The 26259-nt window shown below is 37.1% G+C and overlaps 1 protein-coding gene across 1 annotated transcript in view; it reads left to right on the top strand.

Annotated features, from left to right (window-relative positions):
* The window catches only part of TJP1 (tight junction protein 1), a gene marked incomplete in the record, with an annotated part of 489926 nt that overhangs the window by 440712 nt on the left and 22955 nt on the right, over positions 1-26259 (top strand). The window contains 2 exon segments of the mRNA XM_053717550.1: positions 12454-12605; positions 17746-18214. Coding sequence (XP_053573525.1) covers positions 12454-12605; positions 17746-18214 — 621 coding nt within the window.

Raw genomic sequence — 26259 nt, forward strand, 5'->3', positions numbered from 1 at the left:
GGAGACCTAATCAGAACTGGAATAAGGGTAAACAATCCAATAAGCCAGCTGCTGCTCCTAAGATAGCATGAAGGGACGGCCCCCGATCCGGGACTGGATCTAGTAGGGGGCAGACTCTCATTCTTTGCTCAGGCTTGGGCAAGAGATGTTCAGGATTCCTGGGCACTAGAAATAGTGACCCGCGGTTATCAATTGGAATTCAAGGACTTTCTCCCAAGAGGGAGATTTCATCTTTCAAAGTTATCTGCAAACCAGATAAAAAGAGAGGCGTTCTTACGCTGTGTAAAATACCTTTCTACTATGGGAGTAATTTGTCCAGTTCCAAAATTGGAACAGGTACAGGGGTTTTACTCAGACCTATTTGTGGTTCCCAAAAAAGAGGGAACTTTCAGACCCATTTTAGATCTCAAGTGTCTAAAGTTTCTCAGAGTCCCATCGTTCAAGATGGAGACTATACGAACAATCTTACCAATGATCCAGGAGGGTCAATATATGACTACCGTGTATTTAAAGGATGCTTACCTTCATATTCCAATCCACAAGGATCATCGTTGGTTTCTAAGGTTTGCCTTCTTGGACAAACATTATCAGTTTGTGGCTCTTCCTTTCGGGTTGGCCACAGCACCCAGAATCTTCACAAAGGTTCTAGGGTCTCTTTTGGTGGTTCTCAGACCGCAAGGAATAGCGGTGACGCCTTATCTGGACGATATTCTGATTCAGGCGTCAACATATCATCTGACAAACTTTCACACGGACACAGTGTTGTCTTTTCTGAGAACCCACGACTGGAAGGTGAACATAGAGAAGAGTTCACTTGTCCCACAGACAAGGGTTCCTTTCTTGGGAACTCTGATAGACTCGATAGCCATGAAAATTTTTCTGAAGGAGGTCAGAAAATCAAAGATTCTAAAGCACTTCAGTCCATTCCTCGGCCATCAGTGGCTCAGTGTATAGAGGTAATTGGATTTATGGTAGCGGCAATGGACATCGTTCCATTTGCTTGCTTTCATCTCAGATCACTGCAACTGTGCATGCTCGGACAGTGGAATGGGGATTATGCGGATTTATCTCCTCAGATAAATCTGGATAAAGAGACCAGAAACTCTTCTTTGATGGTTGTAGCCGGATCATCTGTCCCAAAGGACTTGTTTCTGCAGACCCTCGTGGGTTATAGTGACAACAGATGCCAGTCTTCTGGGCTGGGGTGCAGTTTGGAACTCTCTGAAGGCTCAGGGTGTTTGGACTCAAGTGGAGTCTCTACTTCCAATCAATATTCTGGAACTGAGAGCAATATTCAATATGCTTCAGGCGTGGCCTCAGTTGGCTTCGGCCAAATTCATCAGATTCCAGTCGGACAACATCACGACTGTGGCATTTATCAATGATCAGGGGTAAACAAGGAGTTCCTTAGCGATGATAGAGGTATCCAAGATAATCAGTTGGGCTGAGGCCCACTCTTGTCATCTGTCAGCAATCTACATCCCAGGAGTAGAGAACTGGGAAGCAGATTTTCTAAGTCGGCAGACTTTTCATCCGGGGGAGTGGGAACTTCACCCGGAGGTATTTGCCTCATTGATTCTCAGATGGGGCAGACCAGAATTGGATTTAATGGCATCTCGACAGAATGCCAAGCTTCCAAGATACGGATCCCGGTCAAGGGATCCTCAGGCCGAACTGATAGATGCCTTGGCAGTGCCTTGGTTGTTCAGCCTAGCTTATTTATTTCTACCGTTTCCTCTCCTTCCACGCGTGATTGCTCGAATCTAACAGGAGAGAGCTTCAGTGATCCTGATAGCGCCTGCGTGGCCACGCAGGATTTGGTATGCGGATCTAGTGGACATGTCCTCTCTGCCACCATGGAAACTTCCATTGAGACAGGACCTTCTCATTCAAGGTCCTTTCCAACATCCAATTCTAATTTCTCTGCAGCTGACTGCGTGGAGATTGAACGCTTGATTTTTTCAAAGCGAGGATTCTCTGATTCGGTCATCAATACTTTGATATAGGCTAGAATGCCTGTCACTAGAAAAATCTATCATAAGATATGGCGTAAATATCTTTATTGGTGTGAATCCAAGAGTTACTCATTTAGTAAAGTTGGGATTCCTAGGATTCTGTCTTTTCTCCAAGAAGGATTGGAGAAAGGGTTATCAGCAAGTTCCTTAAGGGGAGAAATTTCAGCTTTGTCAATTCTGTTTCACAAACGTTTGGCAAATGTACCAGATGTTCAGTCTTTTTGTCAGGCTTTATCTAGAATTAAGCCTCTATTTAGACCCATTACTCCTCCCTGGAGTTTGAATTTAGTTCTTCGAGTTCTGCAAGGGGTTCCGTTTGGACCCATGCATTCCATGGATATCAAATTGTTATCCTGGAAAGTTCTGTTTTTAGGTTGTTTCAAATAAGAATATTAATCAGGAAATTGTTGTTCCTTCCTTGTGTCCTAACCCTTCTGTCCTAACCCTTCTTCTAAGAATGAGCGTATGTTACATAATTTGGATGTGGTCCGTGCCTTAAAGTTTTACTTACAGGCAACTAAGGATTTCCGTCAATCTTCTTCTTTATTCATTGTTTATTCTGGAAAGTGTAGGGGTCAGAAAGCTACGGCTACCTCTCTTTTTGGCTGAGAAGTATCATCCGCCTGGCATATGAGACTGCTGGACAGCAGCCTCCTTAAAGAATTACGGCTCATTCTACTATCGCTGTGGCTTCCACATGGGCTTTTAAAAGCGATGCATCTGTTGAACAGATTTGTAAGGCTGCGACTTGGTCGTCCCTTCACACTTTTTTCCAAATTTTACAAATTTGATACTTTTGCTGCTTCTGAGGCTATTTTTGGGAGAAAGGTTCTTCAAGCAGTGGTGCCTTCCGTTTAGGTTCCTGTCTTGTCCCTCCCTTTCATCCGTGTCCTATTGCTTTGGTTTTGGTTTCCCACAAGTAAGGATGAAATCCATGGACTCGTCATATCTTTGTAAAAGAAAACTAAATTTATGCTTACCTGATAAATTACTTTCTTTTACGACATGACAAGTCCACGGCCCACCCTGCTCTTTTTAAGACAGTTTTTTTTATATTTTTTGTAAACTTCAGTCACCTCTGCACCTTTTAGCCTTTCCTTTTTCTCTTCCTATACCTTCGGCCGAATGACTGAGGGTGGAGGGGAAGGGGAGGGGCTATATATACAGCTCTGCTGTGGTGCTCTTTGCCACTTCCTGTTAGCAGGAGGTTAATATCCCACAAGTAAGGATGAAATCCGTTGACTCGTCATATCGTAAAAGAAAGTAATTTATCAGGTAAGCATAAATTTTTTTGTTTTTGTTTTATGGATCAAGAAGCTGTGTAGGATGTTATCTGTAGCTTATGTTTTGATACCCAGGTGGAACCCCCAGTACCTCTTTGTTCTTCATGTATTGAAAGAACTTTAACTTATAGAAATAGACTTTGTGACACTGAGCCATCATTAGCTAAGGCGGATGCTGTTCAGGAGCCTCCTGTTTCAGATGTCCCACCGCTGTCTCCTCAAACGTCCCAATCCTATTCATCTGCACATGCAGTGCCCTGCGTTTTCTCTCATGCACCGCCTTGGGTTACTTTGCAAGATATTGCTGACCAGGTATCCTTTACGGTATCTGAGGCGTTGTCTGCTTTTCCCATGCTGCAGGGAGAACACAAAAGGAAATTTAAAGAAACAGTAACTAATGTTTCTGATCCTGATGTGGTTAATCAAAGTATTTCCTCTCAGAAGTCTGAGGATGAAGATTATTCGGGTGTATCTGAGGGTGAAATATCGGATTCAGGCAGTATAATTCCTTCTGCTGATGCTGAAGTTGTGTCCTTCAGATTTAAGCTGGAACACCTCCTCCGCTTGTTACTTAAAGAGGTTTTGGCTACCTTGGATGACTCCGATACTACTCTTGATGTTAACCTTAAGAAGTCTAGTTAGCTAAACAAGTATTTTGATGTTCCCTCTGCGGTGGAGGTATTTCCTGTTCCAGACCGTGCTTCTGAGATTATTGCACGGGAGTGGGATAGACCTGGTATTCCTTTTTCTCTATTTCCTATTTTTAAGAAAATGTTTCCTATAGCGGACTATTAAAGAGTCATGGCAAACGGTTTCTAAGGTGGAAGGAGCTATTTCCACTTTGGCTAATAGGACCCCTATTCCCATAGAGGATAGTTGTTCCTTTAAAGATCCAATGGATAAGAAATTGGAGGCATTATTAAAGAAAATGTATGTTCACCAAGCCGGCGGTGTGTATTGCTACTGTTACAAGCTCTGCAGCTTACTGGTTTGATGCCTTGTCTGATTCTTATCAGACATATACTCCTCTTGAGGAGATCCAAGACAGGATTAAAGCTCTTAAATTAGCCAATTCCTTTATTACGGATGCTTCCTTACAAGTCATTCAACTGGGAGCCCTTTGGTTAAAATCCTGGTTGGCGGATGTTTCTTCTAAATCTAAGTTTTTAGCTATTCCCTACAATAGCATGAAAGGTCGGCCCCAGATCCAGGAACGGATCTAGTAGGGGGCAGGCTTTCTCAATTTGCCCAGGCTTGGATACGAGATTTCCCAGACCTCTCAGGGGTACAAGATAGAATTCAAGACGCTTCCTCCCAGAGGCAGGTTTCCTCTCTCAAGATTATCTGTAGACCAGATAAAGAGAGGCGTTCTTAAATTGTATAAAGCATCCTTTTGCCCTGGGAGTTAAAGTTCCAGTTCCTCTGCAGGAACAGGGTCTGGGACTTTATTAAAATCTGTTTATGGTCCCAAGAAAGAGGGGAATTTCAGACCTTTTTTTACACCTAAGGTGTTTAAACAAGTTTGTCAGAGTACCGTCCTTCAAGATGGAAAATATACGTTCCATTCTTCCTTTGGTTCAAGAGAGTCAGTTTATGACAACCATAGACTTAAAGATGTGTACCTTCATGGTCCCATTTCACCAGGATCATCACAAGTTTCTAAGGTTTGCTTTCTTAGACAATCATTTTCAGTTTGTGGCTTTTCCATTCGGTCTTGCCACAGCTCCCAGAATTTTCTTAAAGGGTTCCCACGGTTGGAAGGTGAATCTTGGAAAGAGTTCTCTGATTCCAGCCACAAGAGTAGTGTTTTAGGGACCATAATAGACTCCCTACTAATGAAAATATTTTTGAAAGAGGTCAGAAAAACAAAGATCTTGTCTTGTCCTTCAGTCCTCTCCTCGGTCGTCTGTGGCTCTATGTATGAAGGTAATTGGTCTGATGGTAGCTTCCATGGACATCATTCCGTTTGCTCGGTTCCATCTCAGACCTCTGCAGTTATGCATGTTAAGGCAATGGAACGGGGACTATGCAGATCTGTCTCCGCAAATAGTTCTGGATCATGCGACAAGGGACTCTCTTCTTTCGTGGTTGTCTCAGGAACACCTCTCCCAGGGAACTTGCTTTCGCAGACCTTCCTTGGTGATCGTGACCACGGATGCCAGCCTTCTAGATTGGGGAGCAGTTTGGGGGTCATTTAAAACTCATGGTCTTTGAACTTGGGGGGGGGAGTCAGTTCTCCTTATAAACATTCTAGAACTGAGAGTGATTTTCTATGCTCTACTGGCCTGGCCTCAGTTAGCCTTAGCCCGGTTTATCAGGTTCCATTCGGACAACAGAACATCAGCGGCGTACATCAACCACCAGGAAGGAACTCTGAGTTCCTTGGCCATGACAGAGGTGTCCTGGATAATCCAATGTGCGGAGTCTCACAACTGTTGTCTTTCTCTGATCCACATCCCAAGAGTAGACGATTGGGAGACGGATTTTCTGAGCCGACAGACCTTTCATCCGGGGGAATAAGAACTCCGTCCGTAAGTATTTTCCAGTTTAATCCTCAATTGGGGCAGCCAGAACTGGATCTCATGGCTTCTCGGCAGAATGCCAAGCAATCCACAGGCTTTCTTGATAGATGCTCTGGCAGTCCCTTGGAATTTGTCTAGCTTACATATTTCTGCTTTTCGCTCTCATGCTAAGAGCCATTGCTCGGATCAAGCAGGAGAGGGCTTCGGTGATTCTCATAGCGCCGGGGTGGCCTCGCAGGATCTGGTATGCAGATCTAGTGGAAATGTCGTCTCTACCTTCCTCTGAGGAAAGACCTTCTACTTCAGGGTCCTTTTCTTCATCCAAATCTCGTTTCTCTGAAGCTGACTGCTTGGAGATTGAATGCTTGATTTTATCTAAGCGTGGGTTTTCAGAGTCGGTCATTGAGACCACGATTTAGGCTGTGCCTGAAGTAATATACTAGAAAAAGGCCTGTGACAAGAAAGATTTACTATAAGATATGGCATAAATATCTGTATTGGTGTGAATCCAGAGGCTACTCTTGGAGTAGAGTCAGGATTCCTAGGATTTTGTCTTTTCTCCAGGAGGGTCTGGAGAAGGGGTTGTCAGCAAGTACTCTGAAAGTTCAGATTTCTGCATTGTCTATTTTATTGCTTAAGCATTTGGCGGATGCGCCAGACGTGCATTCTTTTTGTCAGGCCTTGGTTAGGATCAGGCCTGTGTTTAAATCCGTTACTCCTCCCTGGAGTCTTAACCTTGTTCTTAGAGTTTTACAGTGGGTTCCGTTTGAACCTATGCATTCCTTAGATATTAAGATGTTATTTTGGAAGGTTTTGTTTCTTGTTGCTATTCCTTCTGCTCGGAGAGTTTCAGAACTCTCGGCTCTGCAGTTTGATTCTCCTTATCTTATTTTTCATTCTTATAAAGAGGTTCACCGTCTAAATTAGGTTTCCTACCTAAGGTTGTTTCTAACAAAAATATTAATCAGGAGATTGTGGTTCCTTCTTTGTGTCCTAATCCTTCTTCTCCTAAGGAGCATTTGTTGCACAACCTAGATGTTGTGCGTGCTTTGAAGTTTTATCTTCAGGCAACTAAGGACTTTCGTCAGTCTTCTGCTTTGTTTGTTTTTCTGGGAAGCGCAAGCGTCAGAAAGCTATGGCTACTTCTCTTTCACTAAGGAGTTTAATTAATTTGGCCTATGAGACTGCTGGACAGCAACCTCCTGAGAGAATCACTGCTCATTCCGTGAGGGCTGTTTCTTCTTCCTGGGCATTTAAAAATTAAGCTTTTGTGGAACAGATTTGCAAGGCTGCAACTTGGTCCTCTTTGCATACTTTTTCAAGGTTTTATAAATGTGATACTTTTGCCTCGGCTGAGGCTTCTTTTGGAAGAAGGGTTCTTCAGGCAGTGGTGCCTTCTGTTTAGATCTACCTGTCTTGTCCCTCCCTTAGCATCTGTGTCCTCTAGCTTGGGTATTAATCCCCACTAGTAATTGACGATTCTGTGTACTCACCATATCTTAGGAAAGAAAACATAATTTATGCTTACCTGATAAAAAATTTTTATGGATATGGTGAGTCCACGGCACACCCTTTATTTAAGACAGTTATTTTTTCTAAAAACCTCAGGCACCTCTACACTTTTGTGTTATCATCTTTTTCCATTTATCCTTCGGCCGAATGACTGGGGATTATGGGTAAGGGAAGTGACATATATAGCTGTAGTGCTCTTTGCCTCCTCCTGCTGGCCAGGAGGGATATTCCCACTAGTAATTGATGATTCTGTGATCTCGCCATATCCGGAAAGAAACTAATTTATCAGGTAAGCATAAATTATGTTTTGTGTCATTCTCAAAACTTTTGGCCAGGACTGCATGTGTGTTGTAGGAGAGTGTGTGTGTGTGTGTGTGTGTGTATTGTACGAGTGTGTGGTGTATGTTTTTAAATTTTACAACACTTTCAAGTTTGCCAAAAATTGCAGCCATTTTCTAGTATATTACTTCAGGCCAAGCATAAAAATAGGATCAGGAAGGTATGTGGTATCATTGCACCCCAAGGCAGAAACTGAAGGGTCTCTGCAGAAAGAACGGCAGTAGCAGTTAAAAAAAAAAAAATGTTGCCTGCACTTTTAATTTCTACCTGCAGGTGTCACTGTTCCGTTCTATCAATGTAAATATTTGCTACTTTCCTCCCACTTCCTGAACTCCAGTGCGGTACAGGGTAACAGCACATTGCAGAAAAGGTAAGTCAGGGCATAAGGTTAGGATAGATAGATAAAGATCACATAAGCTGAAACTTTACCAAATAAGTTAATTGGATTATGCACAGTATTGGAAAAATGGGGTTGTGGACCCTTACCAAGCCTTTTTCAGAATACTCTTAACAACCCTTTAACTCATTTGGGAAAAGCTTCAGCCTTTGTCATGTATAACAGAACTTTTTTTTTTTTTAATGGGTGTGTATATTATTTGTTCTACCAGTGTTTTTTTTTTTTTTTACTGGAATCAACTCTGAGGTTGTAATAAATAAATAATATACATTGTATGTTTGTATGTGTATATTTTATATATATATACACTAATTTCTAAGTGCCATCCTTTAGGAAGCATATTATACTTCAGCAGTATAAGCATGGAGCAGCAGGCCCTCCAAAATAAGCATAAAGACCCCAGCAGTACAGTAGAGCAGGTTCCCATGCAGACTGACACTGTGGGAATGTACAGCAGACATCAGCGAGGCTGTACATGAACCTGTCCTCATGCACACCGAGTAAGGGCAACAAACACAGCAACACGACTTCTTAGAGATACTGCAGAAAAATGTTCACTAAAAAAAATTCTCATTGCAGAAAATGAAAAAAAGTTCTGCCTCTGGGTCATTGCACTGAGTCTTGGAAAAAAGTTTGAAGAACCCTGCTCTAGTGGCTAAAAAAAAGAGATATACTCTGTATTAATATTTAGTTAAAGGGGCATGTTACCCATAAAAGTGATGCAGCACATGACCATCTCTTTGTAAAAAATGGAAGATATTTTCTACTTAAAAATTTCCTCTGTAGTTACATAACGTTGTAAAGGGATGGTCCTTTTTAATGTAGTTAGCTAATTAAGCCGACATAACTTGTTTGGATAGATTTAGTTTATAATAATTTGTCTAAATTAAATGTATTTGTAAATGCTGACTTTCCCACGATTGAAGAGCGCAAATGCTGCAGGAAAAAAGGAGGCCCCAAGTAGTGTTATATTGTTTAACACAACAATTTATTTACACAGAATAAGGGTACTAACACAGAATAAAAGTGAAAATGCAAGTAAAGGTATCTTTATTAAGTCCTCATGAAAAACAGACTGCTCAGGATCCTGCTCAATCAATCTCCCCGGTCGGCGTGTGACGTCACCACCCGATACAAATCAGCTGTTCGAATCAAAAGGTCTGCAGTTCAAGGGCTCTAGCACACTGCCCCAACGCATTTCTCGCCCGCTACTGGGCGCTTTCTTAAGAGGATATGTGCTGACATTACAACTCCGGGTTTAAATAGCCTGGCAACTAGCACCATCTATCTCTTATTTGTTATATAACTATTCCTATGAGTGTTCTCAATGGTACTTGGCGCTCAAATATTACAATTACAATTTGTTTGAAACATAATAATCTTACTTAATCATATCTTATACCTCTGTATTAAAAATGAAAACATCTCATATAATAAAAAAATATATATAAATATCACAACTAAATAAATTCTCTTCAGAACCTCACTTAAAGTATTACATTATAAAAATGCATATTGCATAATAAAAATACATATTAAATTATAAACAAATAAATATTTAAAAAGAATTTTCACACATTAACTAACTTCACATATGTTCAGTTCCCTAAAAATAATCAATACCACAGTGTAATAAATTGCATTTAACATATTCCTAAAAGTCATACATTAAAACGTATAAATATCTGTATATGTATTTCACACATTCAAAAACAATTTTACTTATATCTAGTTAGTTAATTAATTAATTTATTTATCATAACTACCTACGCATATTCATCATAAAATGAAATATATTAAATAATACAATAATATGTATCCAAAATGTCTCTCTACGCCTGAGGAGTAGCAGTCTATTCCCCCCTCTACTGCTAGGTAGCACTATGTCAATTCCCTTTATTAGACATTTCGGGTCACACCAAATGGCCTTAATGTAGATCTGGATTTCGCAGCATTCTTAATGTAGATATTGGATACAATATGGTATTTTTTCATATATTATTGTAATATTTAGTATATTTCATTTTATGATGAATATATGTAGGTAGCTATGAGAAATTAATTCTAGATATATGTAATTAAAATAGTTTTTGAATGTGTGAAATACATATTCAGATATTTATGTTTTAATATATGACTTTTAGGAATACGTGAAGTGCATTTTATTACATTGTGGTATTGATTATTTTTGGGGAATTGAACATATGTGAAGTTAATGTGTGAAAATTCTTTTTAAATATGTATTGGTTTATAATTTGATAATATGTATTTTTATTATGCAATATGTATTTTTATAATGTAATACTTTTAGTGATATTCTGATGAGAATTTATTTAGTCTTGTGTTTTACATATATATATATATATATAAATATATAAATATATAATTATATGAAATTATTTCATTTTTAATACAGAGGTATGAGATATGATTATGTAAGATTGTTATGACTCAAACTAATTTTGACTGTAATATTTGAGCGCTAAGTACCATTGGGAACACTAATAGGAATAGTTATATAACAAATGAAAGATAGATGGAGCAGGTTGCCGGACTATTTAAACCTGGAGTTGTAATGTCAGCACATATCCTCTTGAGAAAGTGCCCAGTGTGCTAGAGCCCGTAAAATGCAGACCTCTTGATTCGAACAGCTGATTCGTGTTGGGTGGTGACGTCACACGCCGACTGGGGAGATCGATCAAGCAGGATCTTGAGCAGTCTGTTTTTCATGAGGACTGTGTTAAAAAAGATACCTTTACGTGCATTTTCACTTTTATTCTGTGTGAGTACCCTTATCCTGTGTAAATAAATCTGTCTCTTGTGATTGGTTAACTAGATGTGTTCATCTAGCTGCTAGTATTGCAATGCTGTTCGTTGAGCAAAGGATAACAAGAGAATGAAGCAAATTTGATAATAGAAGTGAATTGGAAAGTTTCAAATTGTATGTTCTATCCAAATCATGAAAGAAAATGTTGGGTTTTTCTGTCCCTTTTAATTAGGATATTGTTGGCTCTATAATGCTTTCCTCTTAAGTTTATATTTCTCTTCATCTTACCAGTTTATTAGTCTGCAGATAACTGAGACACCATATTACATTCAAAAATAGATACTTTATACACTCAGAAACTTTACCACTACACATTTATAGAAAAGCTTGCAAAACATGATTTACTTAAAAATAGAATGACCCTTTTCTTTCGTTCTGTCACATTTGCTTTGCCACCTCGTAGATTTCTTGGCTCTTACACTAGCTATGACTACTTGAAAAGGAACTCCAAGTGGTAAGAATGCCATTAACAGAAGGTTATTTCTCCTAGATTTTATCAGCATTACGTGCACCTTTTAGCTTAAGAAAGAAAATTGTGTTAAATTATATTTTCTCTTGGTTTAGTAACAAAATGCAGCAATAATTGGATTATGTAATCATATTTTAATAACATTCAGTTTAAAAAATGTAAGTTTGATAAACTGTATAATGTGGTGCACATAAAGCTGGGGGTTCTCACTTTGGAAGCTTTGAAGCTGTAGCTGCCATTTTTCTGTACATGCAATATATAGAGAATGCCTTAAATAAAAATGGTATTTGTGATGACTGCTAAATAGGATGCATCATTTTAAATGGGAAGGTCTTCCTGTTAATTCATTGCTGCTTAAAGTGATGGTAAATCCAAGTGTTTAACAAACGCTAGTATATACATTCGCTAAAAATCAAGGGGAGTTTCATTGATTAAACGTGTACAAAAGGGTTCTAAACTCACCCTTTCTGTGCCGTTGTACAGCGCTAAATTCAGCAGGTCCGGGCACGTATGGCACAACGACCTACTTCAATGAACTGGCGTTTTGCACCTCATAAACCAATAGCAGTAGTTGTTAACTGACAGGTTTCTGTATGCACGCACCGCTATTGGTTCAGAGGTGCAAGCGGCACCTTATTGGTAGAAGATCATTGTGCCGTGGGCAGCTGGACCTGCTGAATTTAGCGCTGTACAACGGCACAGAAAGGGTGAGTTTAGCACCCTTTTGTACATGTTTGATCAATGAAACCCCCTTGATTTTTACTGATGCTAAATCCTAGTGTTTGTTAAACGCTTGAATTTATCATCACTTTAAACTGGCTGCAACTTCAATATTGTTTATCTTCTAAACTGTGACATAATTTAACAGGAAAGCCAGTGGAAGCATTAAATGGAGATCATACATTTGCCCTGAGTAGTAGTCATCTGCCTTTTGTTTTCAGATTATTGTGCTGTTGCATAAACATCTGTAGATTTGTCCCTGTAGACAACTGAATGTTAAGCATTAAGTGCAGCAATTAATATAATTAATGGCTTGGTGTTGATTTAAAAAAAAAAAAAGTACTAACCTTTTTTCTTAAACCTTAACAGGGGAAAACCTGCAGAAACAGAACCTCTTGAACGATCTATTAGCGAGAAACGTTATGATCCCACTCCTCAGGTTTCGCCCCCAACGCAGTATAACCAAACTTCTCCAGTGGTTGTAAACCATTCTTCACACACAAAGCTTTCGCATTCAGAAGGTGAGTTTGGCCATTTCTTTAGTTCCTTTGAAATTTAGCATGACTACAACATTTAGCAAACAATACATTACTCAAAGGAACAGTAGACTCCTTAATATTTTAATATTAATACAGGTGGCCCTCGTTTTACAACGGTTCAATTTACACCGTTTCAGAACAACCTTTTTTTCCAGTCATGTGACTGCTATTGAAAAGCATTGAGAAGCAGTGCATTTATTAAAATAGCCAGTAGGTGGAGCTGTCCGCTTGTGTTGCAGCAAAGCCAAGCAAGCTGAAATTAATCAGTTTAACCAGACCTGAGCTATCGAGCAGATTTCAAAAGAACAAGATCTTCCTGTCTATAACTCAGTCCAGATTGGAATGCATAGAAAGAACTGTTTGCAGAAAAATGCAAGTGAAGTCTGTGTTGTGTGATTATTTTATTAGGTTTATAATGCTGTTTAGCAAATGTTTTTGTTCAATTAAAGTAGTTTAATTATATATTCTGTGTTGTGTGATTATTTTATTAGGTTTATAATGCTGTCTAGCATTTAAAGTCTTCATTTCAAAGCTTTTAAAATAATGTATTAGGTGTTATTTATGACAATTTTGAGAGGGGCCTGGAACCTATCTCCCTCACTTACCATTGACTTACATTATAAACTGGGTTTCAATTTACAACGGTTTCGATTTACAACCATTCCTTCTGGAACCTAACCCCAGCGTAAACTGAGGGCTACCTGTATTGTAATTACGCATTGTAAAACACTTTTGCAATATAAAACCAATCTAAAGTATTAACAGCGCAGCTAGGAAGGTTGTAGATATGGACCTATTGGGTCTAAATAATAATTATAAAAAGGTAGATATATATACACCATTAACCAAAAAACAATACATGGTAATAATACTAGTTAAAAATGCTGAACTATTAAAATTAATTAAAATACACAATTCATTTTGTACACGATTTATATTACCACATAGAGGGAAAGAAAGTCCTTTGGAAGTCCCAATTCAAAAATAGCTGTTAGGATAAAACTCAGGTTTAGCTCCAAAGGTCCTTGAAATGTGGGATGCAGCTGCTCTGAGGTGTGTCCCTGAACACTCTCTCATATGTGAATCCTCTAGCAAAAGAAGAAAAAAGCGCAGCCCCACATCAAGCATTTATTTCACACGCTGTTAATATTGCACTTACAAACTGAAAATTAAAAACAAGCCTTGATCCCACTTAGGGGAAGGAGATAGCGAGTCCCAATCGACTGTAGATCACTCCAAAAATCATCAGATTTGTAGACGCTTGTTTACTCCTTATAGCAACGTTCCTTTGTTTAGGAGCCGTCCGAAGCCCCGCCCCCAATGTGTTTCGTCTGCACTCGGCAAACTTTCTCAAGAGGAGATGACATTATGTTACACGCTTCTGGACGTGTCTTTAAACATCCGATGCTTCACTTTCATTTGTTGATACCCAGCGGACCTGCCTTTTTTCTGTGTCATGCATATCGCTATTACAACAACTTTAACTCATTACTCAACACAACTATACGAAATCCATACTGTTATATTGAACCAAAGGGGCTTATGTATACATATAATTCTGCTAGCAAATTAACATGTATTTACTGCCTCTTAGTACCGGACATATAAGCAATATGTACAGATTATCTATACATATATACACACAAACAAGATCTGTTACAACATATTTCATATTTTTACAAACAACGTTATGCTATATTATCCATTTAAGCAATGTTAATAATTCATTTAATCTATTATAAAAACATTATCATTTAAAGTGTAACATTTTTATAAAATAGAACTATGTGCACTACAAATCATTGATTTTTTTACTTATTAAAAATAAATAAAAATGAACAATAATAAATTATTTAAAAAGAAATATTAGAACTAAACAGGAATAATTCATATTCAAGCTGATATAGTGTACTGAACTCATGTCATGAAGGCCTGCAGATCTATATCTACATTTAACCCCTTGGGGGCCATACAATCAAGCAGATGGATCCATCTGCTTTGGGTGCAATATAACAGTATGGATTTCGTATAGATGTATTGAGTAATGAGTTAAAGTTGTTGTAATAGCGATATGCATGACACAGAAAAGAGGCAGGTCCACATCCATTTACCGGATTGTCTGGGTATCAACAAATGAAAGTGAAGCATCAGATGTTTAAAGACACGTCCAGAAGCGTGTAACATAACGTCATCTCCTTTTGAGAAAGTTTGCTAAGTGCAGACGAAACGCGTTTGGGGTGGAGCTTCAGACGGCTCCTAAACAAAGGAACGTTGCTATAAGGAGTAAACGAGCGTCTACAAATCTGATGATTTTTTGGAGTGATCTACAGTCGATTGGGACTCGCTATCTCCTTCCCCTAAGTGGGATCAAGGCTTGTTTTTAATTTTCAGTTTGTAAGTGCAATATTAACAGCGTGTGAAATAAATGCTTGAGAAACGTCTACCTTGATGTGGGGCTGCGCTTTTTTCTTCTTTTGCTACAGGATTCACTTTTGCAATATACTTTACAAACTGCAATGCAATTAAAAGAACACTAAAGTCAAAATTAAACTTTCATGATTCAGATAGAGTATGCAGTTTTAAGAGACTACCATTCTGAAATTGTGCACAGTCTTTTTATATGTACACTTTCTGAGGCTCCAATTGAGCATGTGAAAAAATTTAGTGTATTTGAGTCTGTGATTGTCGCGTGATAGAGGGGAGTTGTCAATTTTGAAATTTCTCAGAAAAAATACGAATGCTCATTTAAAATTCAGAGTAAGTGCTATTGCATCCTCTTTTTATTGTGCACTTGTTGGTAAAAACGGTCCTTTACATTTTTAAAATTTGTGAAGCGTTCCATTTTATTGTACAAAAAAACGTTAGAATACAGAATGGATAATTCACATAGCGTGATAAAATCATCCGTTACAAGCTGCCCTCATCAGAGCCTCTGACGTGGGCAACTTGTAACTGATCATTGATTTTATGCTATGTGACTTATCCATTGTGTTCTTTTAAAGTGTTTGGACAATAAAATTGAAGTTTTATTTAAGAGGAATTTAGGTGGTCTGGGGTTCTTTAGCGTGCTCTGTTAGGCGGATGTCCTTGTGCTCACCTTTAAAGGCTTCCTCTAGGAAAGGTTCTTCTCTCTGAAGGTCCTTTCTTCTATCAAGATCTTAAAACTCTGAATTTGACACTATAGCAATTGAACCCTTAATTCTGTCTCAGAGGTTTTTCTTAAAAGGTTGTTAATACCCTGATTCAGGCTAGGAAACCTGTTACCAGAGGTATTTATTTATTATAAGGTCTTGAAAACCTTTTTTGCATGGTGTTTTCACAAAGGTTTACTTTGGAGCTCTTAAGTTCCTGCAGGAAGGCTTAGATGAAGGTTTATCTACAAGATTTCAGCTCTTTCAGTTCTGTTACATAAAAAAAAATGCTAAAATTCCTGATTTTCAGGCCTTTGTTCAGGCTCTGATTAGAATAAAACCATTTATTCGTCCAGTTTCTCCTCCTTGGAATCTGAATCGGGTTTTGAGGGTTCTTCACACTCATCCTTTTAATCAGATGCATGGTTTAGACCTTCAGCTTTTATCTTGGGAGGTTATTTTTTATTTTAGTTAATTCTTCAACTAGAGTCTCTAAGCTTTCAGCTTTGTCTTGCAAACCTTCTATTCTGATTTTTTTTTTTTTTTAAATCATAAGGCTGTTCTTTGCAGAGCTATTCTTTTCTTCCTAAAGTAGTATCTTTGTCTAGCTCTAAAAATTCTAAAGAGCATCTTCTCCACAACCTGGATGTTGTAAAAGCCCTTTAAGTGATGGTATTACCCTAGCTTTTTTGAAACTCTAGGATTTACCCATGCAACAAATAAAGTTTAAAATACTTCATGCTTAAAGTTCCTTTATTTGTCTGTAGCGTATGCTGCGCTGAGCACCTCAGGCCGCCCACAGCAGAACGCAATTATTTCAATGAGGCAATGTTTCCACCTCTTACCTAATAGCCGTGCGTGCCAGCTGGCATTATGCAGATAGCTAGCATGCTATTGGCTAAGATCACCTCACTGGAAAAAATAGCGTTCTGCCATGGGCGGCCTGAGACGCTCAGTGCGGCATACACTGCAGACAAATAAAGGAACTTTCAGCATGAAGTATTTTATACTTCATGACTGAAAGTCCCCCTTATTTGTTGCAGGGTTAGAAATCTGACTGTTGCATTGAAAGGTCAAAAATGTAATGTGCATATGTGCATTTCAGTTTTTTTAAATAGAATTCTTGCAATATACTTCCATTAAAAAATGCTTCTAATAAGTTATTACTGTTTTCCTGTGGCATACACACATATGGTGGGAGAGGGCCTGTGCACCAGTATTCAAACACTAGACCTTCACAGAGAGTTAGTAGTAGCTTGTATGACACAAATTACATCTTCCAAAGCAATACATATCACTGCCAGCTCTCTGAGCATGCATAGTGTTTGAATACTGATGCATGACCTCCACAGGATATGTGCATATGCTGCTTAAAAACATTAATAACTTTTACTAGAACCATTTTTGACAATGAACGTATATTGCAAAAATGCTTCTATTTCAATTTAAAATGCACCATGTACATTTCCATTTTGACCTTTCTATGACTTTACGATACTTTGTAAAGGAAGGACCTCGATTAAGAATAATTTTTTGAAGTATATGTGTAAAAATTGTGTAATTGCTTTTAAGAGTTGGTATAAACAAACATCCTAGAGCCTGAAAAAAGAATTATCTTCACTCCAAATCTAAATCAAGAAACATTTTTTTTGGTTTTTTTTATGTCCCTTTAACTTGAGTGGGGCAGTGCACGTCCACAGATGGAGAATGTTGGTTACATGTATGTGCTGCCTATGATTGACTCACCATCTCTTGCTCAGCTCAGTAACAACAATGCATTGGTGCTCCAGAGCTTACTCTCTGTTGCATTTTCTTTTATGTCTTTTTAATACTATAATATTTTCCTTTGTATATGCTCTTATACATTAGTATTTTTTTTTTTTTTACTTGTGTATTGTTCAATGTCTGACCTTGAGAGAAGTTTTTTTAGTAATTGCTCTCTATATATGCTGTGTTTTATATAATAAATTGTATTTCTTTTTTTTTTTCAGTAAGCTCTATCTCAGTTGAAGTTCCAAGTTCCATTGTGTCTAAACCAGAGCCACCTCCCCCACATGTCAAGCCAACAATTTTCAGGCCTTCTAACAGAGAAGATACTGTGCAGTCAAATTACTATCCTCAGAAAAGCTTTCCTGAAAAAAGTCCTATTAATGGCATAGAGCCAACTCCAAAAACAGTCGCTCCTTCCTACAACCGCTTTACTCCTAAACCCTACACAAGTTCTGCCAGACCTTTTGAACGCAAGTTTGAAAGCCCCAAATTCAACCACAACCTGCTGCCAAACGAAGCACAAGTTAAACCTGAGCTACCCACCAAACCTCAAAACTCGCCTCAACCCATTTTAAAATCAAGCAATGTGACAATGCCTCAAGAGCTTGATAGCATTTCTAAGCAAACTGAAAGCAAGTCCAAATATCAACCGAATAATGTTAATGCAGTGCCTAAAGCAATTCCTGTGAGGTAAGGTTATGTGCTTATGTAAACTCACACATATTTTTTTTTATGTGGTAAAAAGTTATCGGAAGCATCTTTTGGAAGATTATTACTGTAAAAATAAAGAACGTTTAACTGGATAGGTAATTCTCCAAGTATAGGAAGGGTGGTAGGATACAGAGTTTTAATTAAAGAGCATAGAAATGGAGACAATTTATTTAAACATCACTTTGTGTAGTTATGAAGGAAGTATTAGGAACTAGGAAAAGTAATCTTTAATATCAGCAGTGTATGAATGTTTTAGAACAGATTAACCCCAAATGTGTTTTCTTTCAATAACCAGAGCCCACCTGCAACTTATCTTATTTGGAGCAGCAAATCCAGACTTACTACTGGAGAAAATAAGGCTAGCCACTATAATTTCTTTAAAGCACTGCAAAATGATACGCTTTTGTAATCTGATATTCTCTGCAGAAAAAAGTTAGTGTCCGATAAGTAACACAGTTTTCACTGTAGACTTTATATGACTAACCCTGCTACATATCTGAAAAACATTTAAAGGTTTGCTAGCCTTGTCTACTCCAGTAATAAGTGTGAATACAATCAAATAAAAAATTAGGGGGCGCTAATCTGTAACTTTTAAAAACATATAAACACCATATGTATATATACAGATTTATAAGTACAATCAAATGTCCCAACAAATCTATGCAAGAAAAGTTCAAATCCACAATGTGGGGTAAATCCTCTTCCCAGGCAGACAGTGGGAGCCTCCTCCTCACCGATAGATCCAGGTATACTATATAGAATAAAACAAAACAGAGGGGTGCCTCGTGTGGTATCATCAAGTATAAACACAACCACATAGTATTATGAGCCAAATGGATACTCACATTACTAAAAAGCACACCTATGTGCTTGTAGGAACAGGCTGCAGATTTAAAAGGTGTGGCAGCTCACCCACATAGGAAATCAATCGTTGTCTGTAGTAAAAAATGAAGCACAAAAACAAGCACCAATTGTGCAGATCACTCAGGATACAATTTATATTCACTTTACACAGGTGCAAAATGGGTACTCACATCCTAGATGAGCACACCAATGTGCTAGTAGGAACAGGCTGGCAGATTTTAATGTGGTGTGTCAGCTCATCGCAAAGGAACTTTTTCTCAGTGTGTAGTTAGTCAGACTCCCATTCAGGCAGGTGCAGGTAGAAAATACTACTCACAAATAGTATTAAAAAATAATCTTTATTATATAAAAACAAATTAGATTAAAAATATAAATGAGTAGATTGGGAGTGTACAATATTACCCCCTAAAAATGCAACGCTTTTCTCGGCATACACGCCGTTTCCTCAGAGATAATATTCACCCTGCTTTATATATCTACTGTCTGATACTAACTAACATTAGCTTCCCTACAAGAGGGGTGTGTTCCCTAATTGTTATCTATTACACCTGGTTGTTGCAGTGTTAAGAAGTGTTAGATTTGTATACTTTCAATAGTTACATTAAATGTCAATACATATACAGATCTCTATGTGTAAAATTGCATTCTCTCATAAATACAGGTAACCAACATTTCATCAACATGTTAAATAATTTGAATATATGACACATTAAATTCAAATACATATCAAAAAACGTATTAATAGGAAATTCACATTGTATGTATTTTAACTTTGGGAACACACTTCCTTAACATTTCATCAACATGTTAAATAATATGAATATATGACACATTAAATTCAAATACATATCAAAATAACGTATTAATAGGAAATTCACATTGTATGTATTTTAACTTTGGGAACACATAATGTTAACCCCATTTGCAATATTTTTTACATGTATATTGAAAATTCAATTAATCCAAATAAAGGTTTTAATTTGCATTACGCACCTACAACTTTTCATTAAGTAGATCCGATCTGATATTTAAAATCCATTAAGTTTCCATACCATATAGTTTTTCTATATTGTTACAAATGATGTGTTTGATCCTTATGTATTTGCTGATAACATACAGATTTAGGTCCCCTATGTCTTACCTCTTTAAATGCAGACAATCGGTTACCGTTCTAAGGACTACACTAAATATTTGATTCTTTAGAATCGTACTTATAGTGAATTGTTTTCTCTATGTTGTTGGAAATGTCGGCAGATAATACAAGTTGTTATGTTATGTAACCATATTTAACGTATGCAATATACTGAATGGTTTATGTTCTCTACGCTGATTGGTCTATAGTAAAAATTTGACCAATTGAATTGGGGGGGTGTGTTCCTCTCTGCTCCAACCAGCTCGACCTAACTGTCTAACAGAGCTCTAGCATCCGCTGACTTTATAAGTATATTGACGGGCGCATCTCATCATAACAGAATAAATCTTTCCCTGACCTTTCTAAAATGACAACAAGTCTATACTACATTATAATATATTCACATTTTGCGTTACTGAAGTGTCCTCTAGACCAGTGATTTTTAACCTTTTTTTTGCTGTGGCACACTTTTTTACATTAAAAAATCCTGTGGCACACCACCATCCCAAAATTTTAAAAAAATCACACATTGTAGCCTAATACAGCATATATATATATATATACATACACACAAACACACACATACTGTATGTATTGTGCTGTTATGCCATGCCTCCTACAAACTAACCCTGCACTGGGAGTAAAAAACAAGCAAAGTTTAAAAAATATGTCACACAGTTGTCAGTCTGCCGCGGCACACCTGAGGATCTCTCACGGCACACTAGTGTGCCACTGCACACTGGTTGAAAAACACTGCTCTAGACGTCCGAACGTCAAAATATACTGTCTCTCTCAACAGTACCTGCTCAATGTGAAATGTGTATATAAATAAACCCCTTCGACATTTGTACATAATCGTGAAGAAAATGAGCCGTGATGGATACTGTCCTTTATTAGTGGGTTCTATCCAATACCTCTAGATGATCTGCCAGTAATTGGTACATTCTACTACTACATCTGTATATATATATATATATATATATATATATATATATATATATATATATATATATATATATATATATATATATACTCCAACCAAACTTTTACGGCTTTGATAAGCATTCCCAATGCAGATATCCTATAGATATATTGGGTACAGCTATCTGTTGTTAGGCTATAGTGTTCAAATATTTGCGTTCACTTAAATCAACTTAAGTATCTGAATATGTTCTCATATATAAAACGTAGCTGCCGCAATATATTTGCTACGGATTATGTTCTGTGATCCAATAAATAAACCACATACTTCAATTCAACATCCTCTTATATGTGATGTATTTTGGAAACAAGTGACTAGAATGAGAAAGCTATATGTCCAATTATATATTAAATATATTTGTGTATGTAAAAATTTAAATACAGTACTAAGTGTGAATGTAATTTACATGAAGACAATCGTGTGGTGATAACTATACTTCATAATATACACTAAGTATATCTTAATATTCAATATATATGATCAAAAATAAGATTTTTTTAAAATATAATCCTAACTTATAATTACAAACTATATCATTTCTCTGAAATTACTACATATTAGACTCTCTATAATAACTTTATATTAAACTTAAAGGGACACTGTACCCAAAATTTTTCTTTTGTGATTCAGATAGAGAATGCAATTTTAAACAACTTTCTAATTTACTCCTATTATCAAATTTTCTTCATTCTCTTGGTATGTTTATTTGAAAAGCAAGAATGTAAGTTTAGATGCCGGCCCATTTTTGGTGAACAACCTGGGTTGTCCTTGCTGATTGGACAGCACCAATAAACCAGTGCTGTCCATGGTTCTGAAAACAAACATTTGCTGGCTCCTTAGCTTAGATGCCTTCTTTTTCAAATAAAGATAGCAAGAGAAGGAAGAAAAATTGATATTAGAAGTAAATTAGAAAGTTGCTTTAAAGTGCATGATCTATCTGAATCATGAAAGAAAAAATTTGGGTTCAGTGTCCCTTTAATATCACCTTATATGCTAATAATTGTGAAGTAAATAATAATGTGATTATGTTGTGAGAACCATATCTTCTTGAGTGGATAGTAAATAATAATGTGATTATATTGTGAGATTCATATCTTCTTAAGTGGATATTATTGCTATGTGTATGTGTTGCTCCTCTATAAGGAAACCTAATTTAATTTTCCAATAAATTATATATGTGTCAATAGGTAATTTTCTAATTGTGGTAAGGTGTGTGTGTACATCACTGGATAATGTTTAATCTATTCTGTATGATCAAAACGTATATACGACCTATCTCTGCTTTATTTTGATCAAATATAAATGTAAAAAAACTGCCAGATCCAATGCTTCATTTAGGCCAGAGGGAAACAAGGTCTGGAATTTAAAGATCCAATAAGTTTCCCACTGGCGTAAACAAGTATATCTATTAGCACCCACCCTGGGGGCAACATATTCCAGAGGGGTAATTTGATACGTTTGGTGATCACCATTATGTTGGACTGTGCTGTGTCTAGATACGCTATGTTTCATGGAGCAAGTTTTTATATTTCTCCAATGTTCGCTCCACCTTGTGCGGATTTATCTACATGTGCGGCCTAAATATTGAAGGCCGCATTTGCATGTAAGTACATATATCACATAACTGGTCCCACAATCAATTCTATTCTTTATGCTTATAATTTCTCCTGTAGTGTGACATTTTATAGTTTTAGCTCCATGTGTAGTATGTTTACACATGTAACATCTTGTTTTGTTACATCTATATGTTCCCATTCTTTCTTTGTGCGTATGATGGCTCAAGCTGTGTATATTCTTCTTTGATATTACTACTCTACTTGGTGCAAGTTTCTGTTTAAGAGTAGGTGCTCTACGAAATACTACTTTCGGATTTTTATTCTCTATGCTATTTCTGAGAATACGATCTTTAAGAATGGTAGGCCAATGTCTGTTCAAAATATGTCTAATTTGCTTATGTTCCGAATTGTATTGGGTAATGAATACCGGGCCCTTAAATTGTTTTCCATCTTTTGACTTATCTGACCCTTCTAATTTGGGCGCAAGAATGATGTTCCTATCTTCATTTCTTGCTTTAATATAACTATCTTTGATTAGTTCTATGGGATAACCTTTCTCTTCAAATCTCGTAATTAAAATTTCCGATTTGTTATCATATAATGTCTTAGTGCTACAATTTCTTCTAATACGTCTAAATTGACTATAGGGGATGTTGGTCTTCCAGCTATTTAGGTGTTTACTAGAGAAGTGGAGAAAATTATTACTATCCACCTCCTTAAAATAGGTGGAAGACTCAACATCCCCCATACAAGTCCATTTAAGACATCTAAGAATTAAATTTTGTCTCTTTGTATGTTAAGAGTAAAAGAAAGACCCATATCATTAGAGTTTAAATTATTCAAGAATGATGTAGCTTCCTCTATGGGGCCATGTAACGGCCATAGAATACCAGATTCGCCTCCCAGCAAGAGTTGTAAATAAATCTCTCTTCAAATATGCCCATGAATAATTTGGCGAAGCTGGGGGCGAATCTGGTACCCATGGCCGTTCCTTTGATCTGCAGATAGCAGTCATCTAGAAACTGAAAGTAGTTATGTGATAGTGTATTTTTTAATACAAGCCAAGATAAAATCTTGTTGTATCGATGCTAAATATATATCATTCTCAAGGTAACTACAGCATTCAGACCTAGCTGATGATCTATATTTGAATATAGGGATCCTACGTCATGTCATCCACAAGCATTGCTCACCTCTTTCTTTCTTTGATTGTTGATAGTTTATTTAACAGATCAGTAGTGTCTCTAATGTAAGAGGGTAACTTAGTAACGTATTTTTGTAGCTGAAGATCGATATATTCAGACAACCTATCAGTGAGGCTATTTATCCCCGCAATAATGGGTCTTCCTGGTGGATTGGTGTGGTTTTTGTGGATCTTTGGGAGGTGATAATAGAATGGAGTACTAGGATGATCAGGAAGTAAATATATTTTTTCTTTTTTATTGAGGATACCCTTATCAAATCCATCTAAAATTAGATCTTTAAGGATTCTATTATTATTATTATTATTAGTTATTTGTAGAGCGCCAACAGATTCCGCAGTGCTGAATTCTACCATATATTAGTTTGGGGTAATTTTTAAGTTTCTTGTAATATTCAGTATTACATATGATATGTTTAGCTTCCATTACATAATCTTCGTAGGACTATTCCCCCCTCCCTTGTCCGCTTGACGTATTACTACATTTTGATCATTCATTTTATCATTCAACTATTTTGATCATTCAACTATTGAGGGCATGTAATTCATTGGGCCAAATCTTTTTGCAATTATGTGAACCTTTTCTTTGAAATTTATTCTGGAATGACTTTGTTGTGTCATCCAAAACTAATTGTTGAAACAAATTGACATATGAACCTTCTTCTCTCAGAGGGTTAAAAGTGGACTGTGGTGCCAATGATGTATGTACTATTTGCTCGAATAGATCATTTGATAGGTCACTTGTTTCTGTGTATACTAACTATTCTAAATTTCTCGGATTCATTTTATTAGTCAATATAGGTGTTCCTTCCAGTCTGTTTTCTAAGCTGTTTAGCTGCAAAATATCTGTTATGATAGCTTTCTTGTAAATTAATTGATATCTACATATAGATTAAAAATATTAGGTTGTGAAGGGGGGCAAAAAGATAATCCCCTACTCAAAATTCTAATTTCATCATCAGATAGCGCATGTGAAGACAAATTAAAAATGCCTTCTTTTAATTTCTGTAATTTTTTTTTTTTTTTTTTGAGGTTGTGCCCTCTCCCTCTTCTTCCTTGTTTGGAAAAGATCTTTTTTTGTAATTTTGTGCTAGTTTTGTTTTGTCCCATAATGGGGCCAGGGGTCTGTCCCCTAAAAAATGATTCCCAGATGAGGTAGAGGGTCTCTCGTCACGCATATTTTGTTGTTCACATGCTCACATACAATGTGAATTTCCTATTAATACGGTTTTTGATATGTATTTGAATTTAATGTGTCATATATTCATATTATTTAACATGTTGATGAAATGTTGGTTACCTGTATTTATGGGAGAATGCAATTTTGCACATAGAGATCTGTATATGTAGTGACATTTAATGTAACTATTGAAAGTATACAAATCTAACACTCATGTTCTTAACACTGCAACAACCAGGTGTAATAGATAACAATTAGGGAACACGCCCCTCTTGTAGGGAAGCTAATGTTAGTTAGTATCAGACAGTAGATATATAAAGCAGGGTGAATATTATCTCTGAGGAAACGGCGTGTATGGCGAGAAACGCGTTGCATTTTTAGGGGTAAGATTGTACACCCCCAATCCACTCATTTATACTTTTAATCTAATTTGTTTTTATATAATAAAGATTATTTTTTAATACTTTTTGTGAGTTGTATTTTCTACCTGCACCTGCCTGAATGGGAGTCTGACCAACTACACACTGAGGAAAAGTTCCTTTGCGGTGAGCTGACACACCACATTAAAATCTGCCAGCCTGTTCCTACTAGCACATTGGTGTGCTCATCTAGCATGTGAGTACCCATTTTGCACCTGTGTAAAGTGAATATAAATTGTATCCTAAGTGATCTGCACAATTGGTGCTTGTTTTTGTGCTTAATTTTTTACTACAGACGATTGTTTTTCTATGTGGGTGAGCTGCCACACCTTTTAAATCTGCAGCCTGTTCCTACAAGCACATAGGTTTGCTTTTTAGTAATGTGAGTATCCATTTGGCTCATAATACTCTGTGGTTGTGATTATACTCGATGATTCCACACATGAGGCGCCCCTCTGTTTTGGTTTATTCTAATAAGTGTGAGTATCTCCTCTAAACATGGGGCGTTTTGGTGAGGTTTGGCCATTGAAAAAACAATTGCAACAAACAAAATGTGCTTTGTTCGTTTGGTATCCCTACACTAGTGGGAGCTAGCTGCTGATTGGTGCCTGCACACATTTGTATCTTGTGATTTGCGAACTAGATGTGTTCAGATAGCTGCCAGTAGTGCAATGCTGTTCTTTTATCAAA

Source organism: Bombina bombina, chromosome 6, assembly GCF_027579735.1.
Source record: "Bombina bombina isolate aBomBom1 chromosome 6, aBomBom1.pri, whole genome shotgun sequence".
Lineage (NCBI taxonomy): Eukaryota > Metazoa > Chordata > Amphibia > Anura > Bombinatoridae > Bombina > Bombina bombina.